At 37.0% G+C, this 13125-nt stretch overlaps 1 protein-coding gene across 5 annotated transcripts in view; it reads right to left on the bottom strand.

Moving 5' to 3' along the window:
* QSER1 (glutamine and serine rich 1) overlaps nucleotides 1-13125 on the bottom strand; it is a 73905-nt gene that overhangs the window by 40385 nt on the left and 20395 nt on the right. For 2 of the 5 annotated variants that reach the window (XM_077863513.1, XM_077863512.1), the window contains exons 2-4: nucleotides 5224-5412; nucleotides 2276-2388; nucleotides 1731-1892 (exon numbers count right to left, since the gene is read on the bottom strand). In XM_077863513.1, coding sequence (XP_077719639.1) covers nucleotides 1731-1827 — 97 coding nt within the window. In that variant the 5' untranslated portion in view covers nucleotides 1828-1892; nucleotides 2276-2388; nucleotides 5224-5412. The remainder of the gene's footprint in view (nucleotides 1-1730; nucleotides 1893-2275; nucleotides 2389-5223; nucleotides 5413-13125) is intronic. The other 3 variants (XM_077863515.1, XM_077863511.1, XM_077863514.1) reach the window with 2 other exon arrangements.

The following is a 13125-nucleotide window of genomic DNA, read 5'->3' as shown; positions in this document are numbered from 1 at the left end:
AATATCCATAACATTAAAATTAAACCCAAACTGCCTACGTTTAATATGATAAATGAATCTAAAAATATACAATGAGATTAACACTGCAAAGTTTCTTTTATCAAAATATATACATTTTTGGGGCATCTAGGTGGCTCACTCTGTTAGGTGTCCGACTTTTGATTTGGGCTCAGGTCATGATCTCAGGGTCATAGGATCAAGATCCAAATCAGCTCCTCACTCGGGAAAGTCTGCTGGAGGTTCTCTCTCTCCCTCTCCCTCTGCCTCCCCTGCCACCCCGTGCACCCCTCTCTAATAAATAAAACTTAAGAAAAAAATATATATATACACATTTTAAAATGTTTTGGCTTCCTATGAACAAATTCCAATGATAATAGGTGCATGCTTATCATAAAAGGCTGACCAGAAATTAATATTGTTAAGAAGAGATTATTCACATTTCAGGAAAGCATTCTAGCTAAAAGTTACCGTATATCTTTATGACCCAAAAGTTCTACTTCTAGAAATTTATTCTGTGGAAATAAGTGGACACAAAGATATTTGTACAAGAAACTTCTTATAGTTATTGTGTGTGCTAATAAGTAGGAACCACACATATGTCCATCATCATAGGACTAATCAAATAATTATGGCATATCCTATTAATACTATTGCTATAAACACTGATTAAGTGGATATATATGTTTTGATATACAAAGATATTTACTGATACTTTACCAAAGAAGAGTAAATATCAGACTTAACTCTTCTCTACAAAAGTGGGACTGTAGTTAGGAACTATCCCCTTCCCTTTTGTAGACCTTTTTATTGTTTATTGTTTACATGTTTTTTAGTGACTGCCATTAACATTTTTTTTGTTGATTTAGAAAAATAGAAGAAAAAAGAAAAAAAAGGAAAAAAGATTCTCTGGCCCTTTCAAAAACCTTCTTCTTACCGTTAAATGTCAAAAAGTATTACTATGAAGACAAAATAGTTACACTTGAAAAAATAACATTTAAAATTTGTTTAAAATAGTATATATAAATAGGGGAAATACAATAATATCAGCCTATAATGGCTTTTACTAAATAGTGACATAATCTGTTCAATTCTGGATAACTTTACATTACTCTAATGATGAAATCAGTCCCGAGACTGTTTTTTACTATACTACCTACTCAGCCTGAAGTCACTAAGATAAATGAATTTAATTGTTCACCAAAAAAGCCAAAAATGATAAATATGGCAGGTGATGGATGTGTTAATTAACCAGACTTGGGGTGGGGGTACTCTTAAAATCACAAAGCACATTTCAAACATCTAACAATTTTATAGCAATTATACCTCAATAAAGCTGAAATGGAAAAATAAAAGAAATGTTTGCTTCTATTAAGTAGACAAGTAACTACTTAAATTGTTAGGTTTGAACTTTATATCTAAGGTTTATTTTTTAATAATTATCTTCTTCTGTCTACTTAAGTAGACAAGTAACTACTTAAATTGTTAGGTAAGAACTTTATATCTAAGGTTTATTTTTTAATAATTATCTTCTTCAACTTATTCGTTTTCATCAGAGTGATAAATCTGACTTCTCTCTAATGTAAAATTGTGAAAAATTCCAGGTTTTAAAGTTCACTGGGAAGTCAGTAATTACTCTCAGCCACACTACAGAGTGACAAGGCCATGAAAAGTTTCTTTTTTATCAGTATTTTTTCTGGACTTAAAATTTCTGAAAACAAAGAATCAATCACCTGTCTGCCAGGATGGAGCCCTGAATTGTGGTAAAAGAGTAGTTCCTGAAGAAGCAGCCTGAGCAGTTCGGGATTCAACAGCAGAGAGAAAGTTCATCACTGAAGATTCTTTAGTGTTAGTGCTGGCACTGTTCACACTAGTATCAAATATTCCAGAAAGACCTACATTTGAAGATATAGGATATATCACAAGGTAAATATTTATGAGTATAAAATTATATTTCTGTTCTTATTTTTAAAAGGAATTTCTGAAATCTGAGGCCAAAAGATCTACAACCCTCAACGATTTTATTCTGAAACAGCAAACAAATATTAATTTGACCAAGTGTAGTTAGAATTTAAAATCCACAAAGATCCATGAAAAAAGATCTCCCAACTAATTATATAGGTATTTCCTATCAGTGAAAGACAAAGTTTTGATTTCATTTTCACTTTTCCCAAGGCTCCATTTTGTCCTCCTCCCATGCATAACCCAATATGTGAAAACTGATTTTTCTTCTCGTTCACTACATGTAGCCAGATTCATTCCAGAAGAGCATTTTTACCAGTTGGCTGAGGTGTGGTAGCATATCCAGGAAGCTGATGAGAGGCTGCAAAGGTCTGTCTCTGAAGGAGATCGGTTTCAGAATGTGAGGGATGTCCTTCTTCATAGCTCAAACTAAAGAATAATAAAAAAGAAGTGACCAAAAAACACAGAGCTCAAATCATAGTACCAAAACATTTATAGGAGAACAATTATCAAAAGTAGCAGAAACCTCCGATTAAATTCCTGACCTACACACCAATAGATCAAACACAGTCTCACAACACTGTCAAAATGGGGTAAATACTTTGAAGATACCCTATGAAGAAAAATGATGCATAGTATTTTCCTTAATTTAACTTTACTTTCTTTTACTGGGAGAGAAGAGACATGGTATAGTGGGGAGAGCAAGAGCCTGGAAAACAGGACAGCTGAGGTTCATTGTCCAAGCTCTACCGCTGGCTTACATTTCAATAAGGATTTCAATGAGGAACTTAATGAATGTCAGACTAAATTCCTCATCCGTATGAATAAAGGACTAGACAAGATAATCTCTAAAGTCCCTCTAATTCTAACTTTCTATGGAAAATCAGATAATTCGAATAAACTGATAATTAAAATAATACCTAGAAAATTTCAAACTTGTATATTTTGAGGGCAAAACAGAACAAGAGATTTTTCTCCCCTTGATTTTTACTTTGAATATTTTAAACTCATTGAAAAATTGAACTAGTCCAATGAAAAACTTATATCCTTTCCTTAAAATTCATCAACTTTTCGTTACCTTCATTTTTCTTTATGCAGATATAAACACACTTTTTTAGATTAAACTATTTGAATATAAGTTGCAGACATGATGCTGCATCTTTAAATATTTCAGTTGCATCTCCTAGAAACTGAGCATTCCTTTATATAGTCAATTATCATTATTAGACTTGAAGAAATTTAACATTAAGTCAATAGTGGTATGTAATAACAGAGGTCATATTCCAATTTCCCAATTGTTGCCAAAATGTTTGGGATTTTAAAGCTCTATGTAGAATCCAATCAAAATTTAAGAACTGTATTTGATTATGTCTCTTTGAATTGATAACAGTGCCTTTACCCTGCCTCTGATCCCAGATCCCTTTTGTTTTGATTTCACGACACACTTGTTGTTGAGTAATCCAAGTCAGTTGAATGGAGACTATCCCAAATTCTGGCTCTGTCTAATCAATTCCTCCTGAGAAGTACATAAATGATATAGTCTGTACTTCTTATTGTATCAGATGAAGATGCACGTCAGCCTGTCTCACTACTGGTGATGCTAAACTTGAAGTGGTTATGTACACCTGTCAGATCTCTCCCTGTAGTTGTTTTTTCTCCTTTGAAATGCAGTTGTGTGGGATGCCTGGGTGGCTCAGCGGTTGAGCATCTGCCTTTGGCTTAGAGTGTGATCCTGGAGTTCCAGGATCGAGTCCCAGCTCGGGTTTCCTGAGAGAACCCGGCTTCTCTCTCTGCCTGTGTCTCTGCCTTTCTCTCTGTGTCTCCCATGAGTAAATAAAATACATATATTAAAAGAAAATAAATGCAACTGTGAGGTGTTACAGTGTAAAAATCTTATGCCCAACAGCCAAAGGTTTCAGACACCATCCACTAATGACTTTTAATTCAATTATGACACTGGAGATTGGAAATGGTAGTTTTCTAATTACATCATTCTTTTAATATTTAAAAGGCAGTATTTACAAAATAAAAATGAGCCCTTTTTCCCTCTCATGTACATGACACATATATATACATACACACACACGCGCGCACTTATGTTTAATGTTTTTCTAAAATACACATAACTTACACTTAAAAAATATCACTGTAGAGTTTTAAAAATTTAAGTACAGTTGACATATATTAGTTTCAAGTGTACAAGACAGTGATTCAACAATTATACACATTATGAAATGCTTACCATAACACATGTAGTTACCATCTGTCACCATACAACATTATTACAATATTATTGACCATATTCCCTGCTAGGAACATTTGTATACAAGTCTTTCATGGACATATGTTTTCATTTCTCTTAAATATCTAGGAGTGGAATTACAGGGTCATAAAATAGGTGCATTTTACATTACCATCAGTAACGAATCAACATTCCACTTTTACTTTACATCCTTGTCATGACATGATGTTTTCAGTCTTCCTTTTTAAAAAAGATTTAGAGAGTGAGAGAGAGGGTGAGAGAGAGCACGAGTAGGAGGGGCAGAGAGAGGGAGACTCTCAAGCAGACTGTGCTCAGGCTGGAGCCCAACGCAGTGCTTGATCCCACAACCCTGAGACCACGACCTGAGCGGAAACTAAGAGTCAGCCACTTTTTTTTTTTTTTAAGATTTTATTTATTTATTCATAGAGATGCAGAGAGAAAGAGAGGCAGAGACACAGGCAGAGGGAGAAGCAGGCTCCACGCAGGGAGCCCGACATGGGACTCAATCCTGGGTCTCCAGGATCAGGCCCTGGGCTGAAGGCAGCGCTAAACTGCTGAGCCACCCGGGCTGCCCATGGCCTGTTTTTATTATAATAGTCATCTTTGTAGGTGTGAAATAGTATCTCATTGTAGCTTTGATTTGCATTTACCTAATGATGTTGAACATCTTTATTATTTTAAAAATTATTTATTTATTTGAGAGAGAGACAGAGTGTGCCATTTGAATGACAGCAGAAGAGAATCCTCAAGCAGACCCCTGCTGAGTGGGGAGCCCGACTTGGAGCTGATCCCACAACCCTGAGATCACGACCTGAACTGAAATCAACAGTCAGACAGTTAATCCAATGAGCCACCCAGACACCCCCATTTTGAATTAATTTTTCTACATAGTGTTAGGTAGTAATCTAACTTTATTCTTTTGTTACTCATTCTGAATATAATTTGAAATGCTTTAATAATAAAAAACCAAATACCAGCTGTTATTTTCAAAATATTCCTACCATTTTATCTGCTTTTCAGATTATCATAGCAATCATGCTTTGTATTAAAACAATCTAGGAGGCGCCTGGGTGGCTCAGTTGGTTAAGCTTCTGCCTTCAACTCAGGTCATGATCTTGAGGTCCTGGGATCCAGCCAGTCCTGTGTCGGGTTCCCTGCTCCGTGGGGAGTCTGCTTCTCCCTCTCTCTATCTGAAATAAATAAGTAAAAATTTTTAGGAAATTAAAAAAATAAAACAGTCTACACATATACATTTCCTTGTTCTGTCAGGTGACAGAGCCTACAAATGAAGACTCCTCATGGCAGGCTCTGTGCCTCAGAGGCTGGGAGTCCATATACATTATTTAATATAGAACCTGCTCTAATATAGATAGTTCTTCCTAGCTCCCAAGGCCTGAATGGGTAGTAGGGAGAAAGAGAACTTAAACTATCCCCATATATACTCCAAAGTTACAGGAGATAAGACCTAGAGAAGAATAAGGAGAATATTAATCTTCATATTCCCAGCCTAGCATAAAACTTCAATCTTCCATCCCTTCTCCACCCACTCAAAATAAGGTAGATTCAATGTTGAAGATAAGAAGGACCAGAATTTTGCAGGGGGAAGTAACATCTTCCTTCAGTTGCTGTCACTTAAATGCCAAACTAAAAAAGTGACATTTTGCTATAAAATAAAACCAAAAGATTAATTATTCAGTTACTACCCACTATTTTAAGTCTGAACATTCTTTCCCTAACCTTAATTTTATTTTATTTTTTTTTTTGAGATGAGGAGAAAGGGAGAACTAGAGAGAGGGAGGGGAAAGAAGGGAGAAAGGAATAGGAGAGAATCCCAAACAGGCTCCATCCAAGGCACCAAGCCCCATGTAGGCCTCCATCTCACAATCCTGAGATGATGATCTGAGCCAAATTCAAGGGTCAGATGCTTAACTGACTGAGCCACCCAGATGTCCCAAACTTCTTAATTTTAATCTAATATGTTCAGCAAAGAAAATTAAGTTTTAAGGCAGATAAGAAGCCAGAGGAAAAAAATCTCATCTAAATGATAATTCATATAGTGATGGTATATAATCATAAGAAAAAAATGTTTTAAAACATACTACTGAGAATAAGCTATCTTACAGTTTCTATCCAGTTAGTAAGAACATACAAATCTACCCCTTGGGTAACATACTCTTATGTCCACAGTAGTTAAGAAATAAACACATTCCAAGTTTTAAAATCAATTAGCAAAAAAATAAAAATATAAAAAAAAATAAAATCAATTAGCAAAAGTTCTATGAAATATGTTAAATCCCAGGGAAACAAGCCAGTACTTGCACACAAATAATAAGTTACTTAAGCACTGAATGAATGATTTTGCCTTATGTAGACCTATTTTTTATTTTTATTTTTATTTTTTAAGATTTTATTTATTTATTCATGTGAGACACAGAGAGAGAGGGAGAAACAGGCTCCATGCAGGGAGCCCGACGTGGGACTCGATCCCGGGTCTCCAGGATCAGGCCCTGGGCTGAAGGCGGCGCTAAACCGCTGAGCCCCCCGGGCTGCCCTAGACCTATCTATTTTTTAAAGATTTAGGGATCCGGGATCCCTGGGTGGCGCAGTGGTTTGGCGCCTGCCTTTGGCCCAGGGCGCGATCCTGGAGATCTGGGATCGAATCCCACGTCAGGCTCCCGGTGCATGGAGCCTGCTTCTCCCTCTGCCTGTGTCTCTGCCTCTCTCTCTCTCACTGTGTGCCTATCATGAATAAATAAAAATTTATAAAAAAAGAAAGATTTGGAAAAAAAAAAAAAGAAAGATTTAGGGATCCCTGGGTGTCGCAGCGGTTTGGCGCCTGCCTTTGGCCCAGGGCGCGATCCTAGAGACCCCGGATCGAATCCCACGTCGGGCTCCCGGTGCATGGAGCCTGCTTCTCCCTCTGCCTATGTCTCTGCCTCTCTCTCTCTCTCTCTCTCTCTCTGTGTGAATATCATAAAAAATAAATTTAAAAAAAATTAAAGATTTATTTATTTTAGAGAGAGAAAGTGTGGCAGAAAGGAGCAGAGCAAGAAGGGGAGAGAGTCAAGCAAAACTGCACTGAGTGGGGTGCCCAACACAGTGCTCAATCCCATGACCCTGAGATTATGACCTGAGCCAAATCAGGAGTCAGAAACTCAATGGACTACATCACCCAGGCACCCCACCTTAAGTAGTCCTATTACTTTCTTCTCTGTGTTAAAGAAATTGGCCACTGAAGATATAGATATTCTGGTATAATAAAAACAAAATTCTCTTTAAGCTTTGAAAATATGATTTTAGGGGATCCCTGGGTGGCTCAGAGGTTTGGCGCCTGTCTTTGGCCCAGGGCGCGATCCTGGAGACCAGGGATCGAATCCCACATCGGGCTTCCGGTGCATGGAGCCTGCTTCTCCCTCTGCCTGTGTCTCTGCCTCAATCTCTCTCTCTGTGACTATCATAAAAAAAAAAAAAAAAATGAAAATATGATTTTAGTCTTAGATATATCAACTTTTCATAGTCAAGAAAAAAAAGACCCTGGATTAGAAGGAGCCCCAGATTCCAGTCCTGATTCTTCAAATAACATGCTAGAAGACTTTCAGCAAAACGTAATCTTGTAGAGCCTTCATTTTCCTATTTATAAAGCCTAATGCTCTTTGTATTAACTCATATTCTGAGTCAAGCTAGATATTTTTACTTCATCTATCATACAGTATTTAGTACAAAATCTGCCTTCAAAATTGAGTACAGAGATAAATTACATGGAATTCATGTAATTAACTTTGTGTGTGGAATTCTAATGTGTCTGTCCCACTCACACTTAAATGTCAAGTTATTTTATAAATACTTTATTTTATTTTAGCTAATCATACTCTGAGAATTAGTAACAAAAACCTGAAGTATAAGAATAATCAGCCTTGGGATGCCTGGGTGGCTCAGCAGTTGAGCATCTGCCTTTGGCTAAGGGCATGATCCTGGAGTGCTGGGATCAAGTCCCATATCAGGCTCCCTGCATGGAGCCTGCTTCTCCCTCTGCCTGTGTCTCTGCCTCTGTGTGTGTGTGTGTGTGTGTCTCATGAATAAATAAATAAAATCTTAAAAAAAAAAAAAAAAGAATAATCAACCCCAACCCCTTGGTGGCTCAGACGGTTAGGCATTCAACTCAATCTCAGCTCAGGTCTTTTTTTCTTTGAAAAGAAAGAAACATATGTGTACATGGTGGGGGGCAGTGGGGGGACAAGGATGTGGAAAAACTAGAACCCTTATACATTGCTAGTGGGAAAATAAAATGCTGCAGCTACTTTGGAAAATAATCTAGCAGTTCTTCATAATGTTAAACACAGAATTACCATAAAATCCCAACAATTCCACTACTAGGTATCTACCCAAGGAAAACGAAACATATGTTCAAATACTTTTATGCAGGGGATCCCTGGGTGGCGTGGCGGTTTAGCGCCTGCCTTTGGCCCAGGGCGCAATCCTGGAGACCTGGGATCGAATCCCTCATCGGGCTCCCGGTGCATGGAGCCTGCTTCTCCCTCTGCCTATGTCTCTGCCTCTCTCTCTCTGTGACTATCATAAATAAATAAAAATTAAAAAAATAAAAAAACAAATACTTTTATGCAAATATTCACAAGAGCATTATTTGTAAAGCCAAACAGTGAAAACAACCAAATATACATCAACTAGTGAACGAATAAACAAAATAAGCTACATCTATGCAATGGAATATTATTCTGCTAAAAGTACTTATAGTACTATGCTAACCACATGGATGAATTTCTAAAACATTATGCTTAGTCAAGGAATCCAAACACAAAAGAACACGTATTTTATTATTCCATTTATATGAAATGCCCAGAAAAGGCAAATCTAAAGAGACAGAAAATGGATAAATGGTCGCCTAGAATTAGGGGTGAGAATGAGGAATGATTATAAATGGGCACAAAGTTTCTTTTTAGGGGTAATGAAAAGGTTTGAAGATTAGATTGTGATGACACTGTGGTGATATAAATATACTAAAAATCACAGTATACTTAAAATAGGAGGATTTTACAGTATGATAAATTAAATCTCAATAAAACTTAATTTTAAAAAATTGATTTCTTTGAAAGAACCAAATGGCTGCTTCTTTGGGCCTTCAATTTCTCATCTGAAGACTACATCAGAGCACAAGTAACTCCTATTCACTCACTGTATCACCCACTCTTTAGGGGCCATTAGAAGTGGGTTTTGCAAAACATTAGAAGGCAGAAAAGAAGAACCTAAATATTATTCGTCCGTTGTCTCCACCACAACCATGTTTTCAGCCAAGCCACATCCCTCTACAACTATAGCTCCTTTTGGGCTCCAATAACTTGTTACCTGGCTCCACTGGCCTAGAAATGGCTTCACACTGCTACAACTCATTCAAAGTCCCATCCTTTTTTGGTTCCCTTAACCTTGCCTCTTCAACTATAAGACTGAGCCCCTCATTAACACAAATCAAATGAATCAAAGGAATGAAATTATGTTTCAGGTAGCATCCTTAACTGATAATTAGTGTAAAGGAAGGACAATTGGTACTTTGTACCAACAAATTATTAAAACAAGTATGATTTCTTGAGATAAGTAAACTTGCTTTAACAGTTACATACATCTTTAATGATCTTTACCAAAACAATTATATTTCATTTTATATAAATGATACACTAAAGTGGGTTAAACAGATGTTTTCCTTTTTGCTAAGAAGGTGAAATAAAGACTAGTATGGTATTTCCTGCCTAGTGGTGTGGTAGGGCATATTAAAAAAAATCAGTCTATCAGTTCCAAACATTATCCACACAAAGAGAGACAGATTTTGGCATTTGTAACAGATGCCCAAGAAAAACGATGCCAAAGTCAAGGCTATGAGGAGTTTCCGTCTGTTGTTCTGTCAGGAAATAAATGAAATGTGATGGTGATGTGGCATATGCTTGGCTATATTCATAATAAGAGACACCAAGGCTTGGGTTGGGTTGGACACAATTCCAAAATTCCATTTCATCATCTTCCTTTTTTATTTGTCATCACCTGTATTACTGACCTTTCCTTTGAACAAAGACAAAATTTTCAGATCCAACTTTTCTCATCTCCAATATTTTCTGGAACACTTTTCTTTTAGAAGAAATACATCTGTACAGCTACATGCAAAAGAATGAAACTGGACCACTTTCTTTGGCTATACATAAAAATAAATCAAATATATTAAAGATCTAAATATTAAGATGTGAAACCATAAAACTCCTGCAAGAAAACATAGGCAGTAAATTTCTGGACATCAGCCTTAGCAGTATATTTCTGGATCTGTATCCTCAGGCCAGGGAAACAAAACCAAAAATAAACAACTGGGACTATATCAAACTAGTAAGCTTTTGCATAGCAAAGAAAACCATCAATAAAACAAAAGGGCAACCTACTGACTAGAAGATATCTGCAAATGATATATCCAATATGGGGTTAATACCCGAAATATAAAGAACTCATACAACTCACCAAAAACACAAATAATCCAGTTAAACCAAAACACAAATAATCCAGTTAAAAAAATGAACAGAGGACCAGAAAAGACATTTTCCTAAAGAAAACATATAAATGGTCACAGACCCATGAAAAGATGCTCAATATCACTAATCACCAGGGAAATGCATACCAAAATCACAATGAGATTATCACCTCACACCAATCAGAATGGCTAAAAAAAAGACAAGAAATAAGCAATGTTGGCAAGCATGTGGAGAAAAGGGAACCCTCATGCACTATTGGTAGGAATGTAAATTGGTACAGCTACTATGGAAAACAGTAGGGAGGTTCCTCAAGAAATTAAAAATATCATACAACCTAATAATGACAATTGCTAATCTAGTCCATACAACCTAATAATGACAATTGCTAGTCTAGTCTAATAATGATAATCTATGACAAGAAATATCATACAATATGGTAATTTTACTTCTCGATATTTACCCAAAGAAAACTAAAACACAAATTCAAAATATATTCACCCCTATGTTTACTGCAGCCTTATTTACAAAAGCCAAGATACGGAAGTAACCTAAATGTCCACCCATAGATGAATGGAAAAAGATGTGGTGTATATATACACAATAAAATATTCAGCCATAAAAGTGAAATTTCCCCATTTGCAACAACATGGATGGACCAAGAAGATATTATGCTAAGTGAAATAACAGAGAAAGACAAATATCATATTTTACTTATATGCGGCATCTAAAAACAAAAAACAGAAATAGGCTCATAAATACAGAGAACTGGTAGCTGCCAAAGGGGAGGGGATTGGAGAAAGGGCAAAACAGGTGAACAGGATTAAGAAGTACAAACTTCCAGGGGCACCTCGGTGGCTCAGTTGGTTAGGTATTGGACTCTTGATTTTGGCTCAGGTCATGGTCTCAGGTTCTTTGCACTGAGCCCCAAGACAGGTTCTGTGTTGGGTGTGGAGCTTGCTTGGGATTTTCTCTCCCACTACTTCAGCTCTGCCCGTCCACCCCCACACTCTCACTGGCACTCTCTCTCAAAAACAAAAAAAAACAAATTTCCAGTTATAAATACTTATAAATAAATAAGTCACAGGGTACCTAGATGGCTCAGTCAGTTGAGCGTCTGATTCTTGATTTTAGCTCGGTCATGAGATCAAGGCCCAAGTTGGGCTCTGTGCTGGGCATGGAGCCTGTTTGAGATTCTTTCTCTCCCTCTGCTTCCCCCTACCCTCCACTCCCACTCTCTCTCTCAAAAAAAAAAAATTATATATATATATATATATATATATATATATAAAATAAATAAGTCACAGGGATGACCAGAACAGCATAGGGAATATAGTCAATATAGAATATAATGCAAAATAGGATATATACTGCAATAACTTTGTACAGGGACAGATGGTAACTACACTTATCACAGTAAGCATTTCATAATGTATTTAATTGTCAGATCACGATCTTGCAGGTCTGAAACTCCTATAATATTGTATGTCAACTATACTTCAATTTAAAAATGTTTAAAAAGAAAACTGGGGGGCACCTGGGTGGCTCAGTCAGTTAAGCATCTGCTTTCAGCTCAGGTCATGATCCCAGAATCCTGGGATTGAGCCCCACATTGGGCTCCTTGCTCGGCAGGGTGGGGGTCTGCTTCTCCAACACCATCTGCCCCTCTTCCTACTGGTGCACGCATGCCTCTCTCACAAATAAATAAATGGAATCTTTAAATAAAAGAAAAAGAAAAAGAAAACCAGGGGGAAAGAAACCCCAAATACATCTATCAAAGCAAATTACTTTGTGATTCAAACTTTTGCAATGTATTAACTCCTGTAAGGTCAACATTAACATAGTCATTTAAGAAGTAGACAAAAATGGGCAGCCCAGAGGGGCTCAGCGGTTTAGCGCCACCTTCACCCCAGGGCCTGATCCTGGAGACCCGGGATGGAGTTCCACATCGGGCTCCCGGGATGGAGCCTACTTCTCCCTTCGCCTCTGTCTCTGTCTCTCATGAATAAATAAATAAAATCTTAAAAAAAAAAAAAAGAAGTAGATAAAGATGGTCATGTGAGCCCTGGATGATTGTCTATCATTTTAGGCTCTGAAGGAATTATTAAAAATGAACTAATATACAACTGGTTATTTCTCACAACACATAACATAGTTCAAATTTCCAGGATTCAGGGACGCCTGGGTGGCTCAGTGGTTGAGCATCTGCCTTTGCCTCAGTTTGTGATCTTGGGGTCCTGGGATCGAGTCCTGCATGGAGCCTTTCTCCCTCTGTCTGTGTCTCTGCCTCTCTCTTTCTGTGTCTCTCATGAAGAAATAAATAAAATCTTAAAAAAAAAAAAAAAAAAAAAAACCTCCCAGGATTCAAATGTATAGGTATCACAA

This window comes from Canis aureus, chromosome 21, assembly GCF_053574225.1.
Source record: "Canis aureus isolate CA01 chromosome 21, VMU_Caureus_v.1.0, whole genome shotgun sequence".
Classification (NCBI taxonomy): domain Eukaryota; kingdom Metazoa; phylum Chordata; class Mammalia; order Carnivora; family Canidae; genus Canis; species Canis aureus.
The sequence above is the reverse complement of the archived record's forward strand: the minus strand, read 5'-3'. Positions and strand labels throughout refer to the sequence as shown.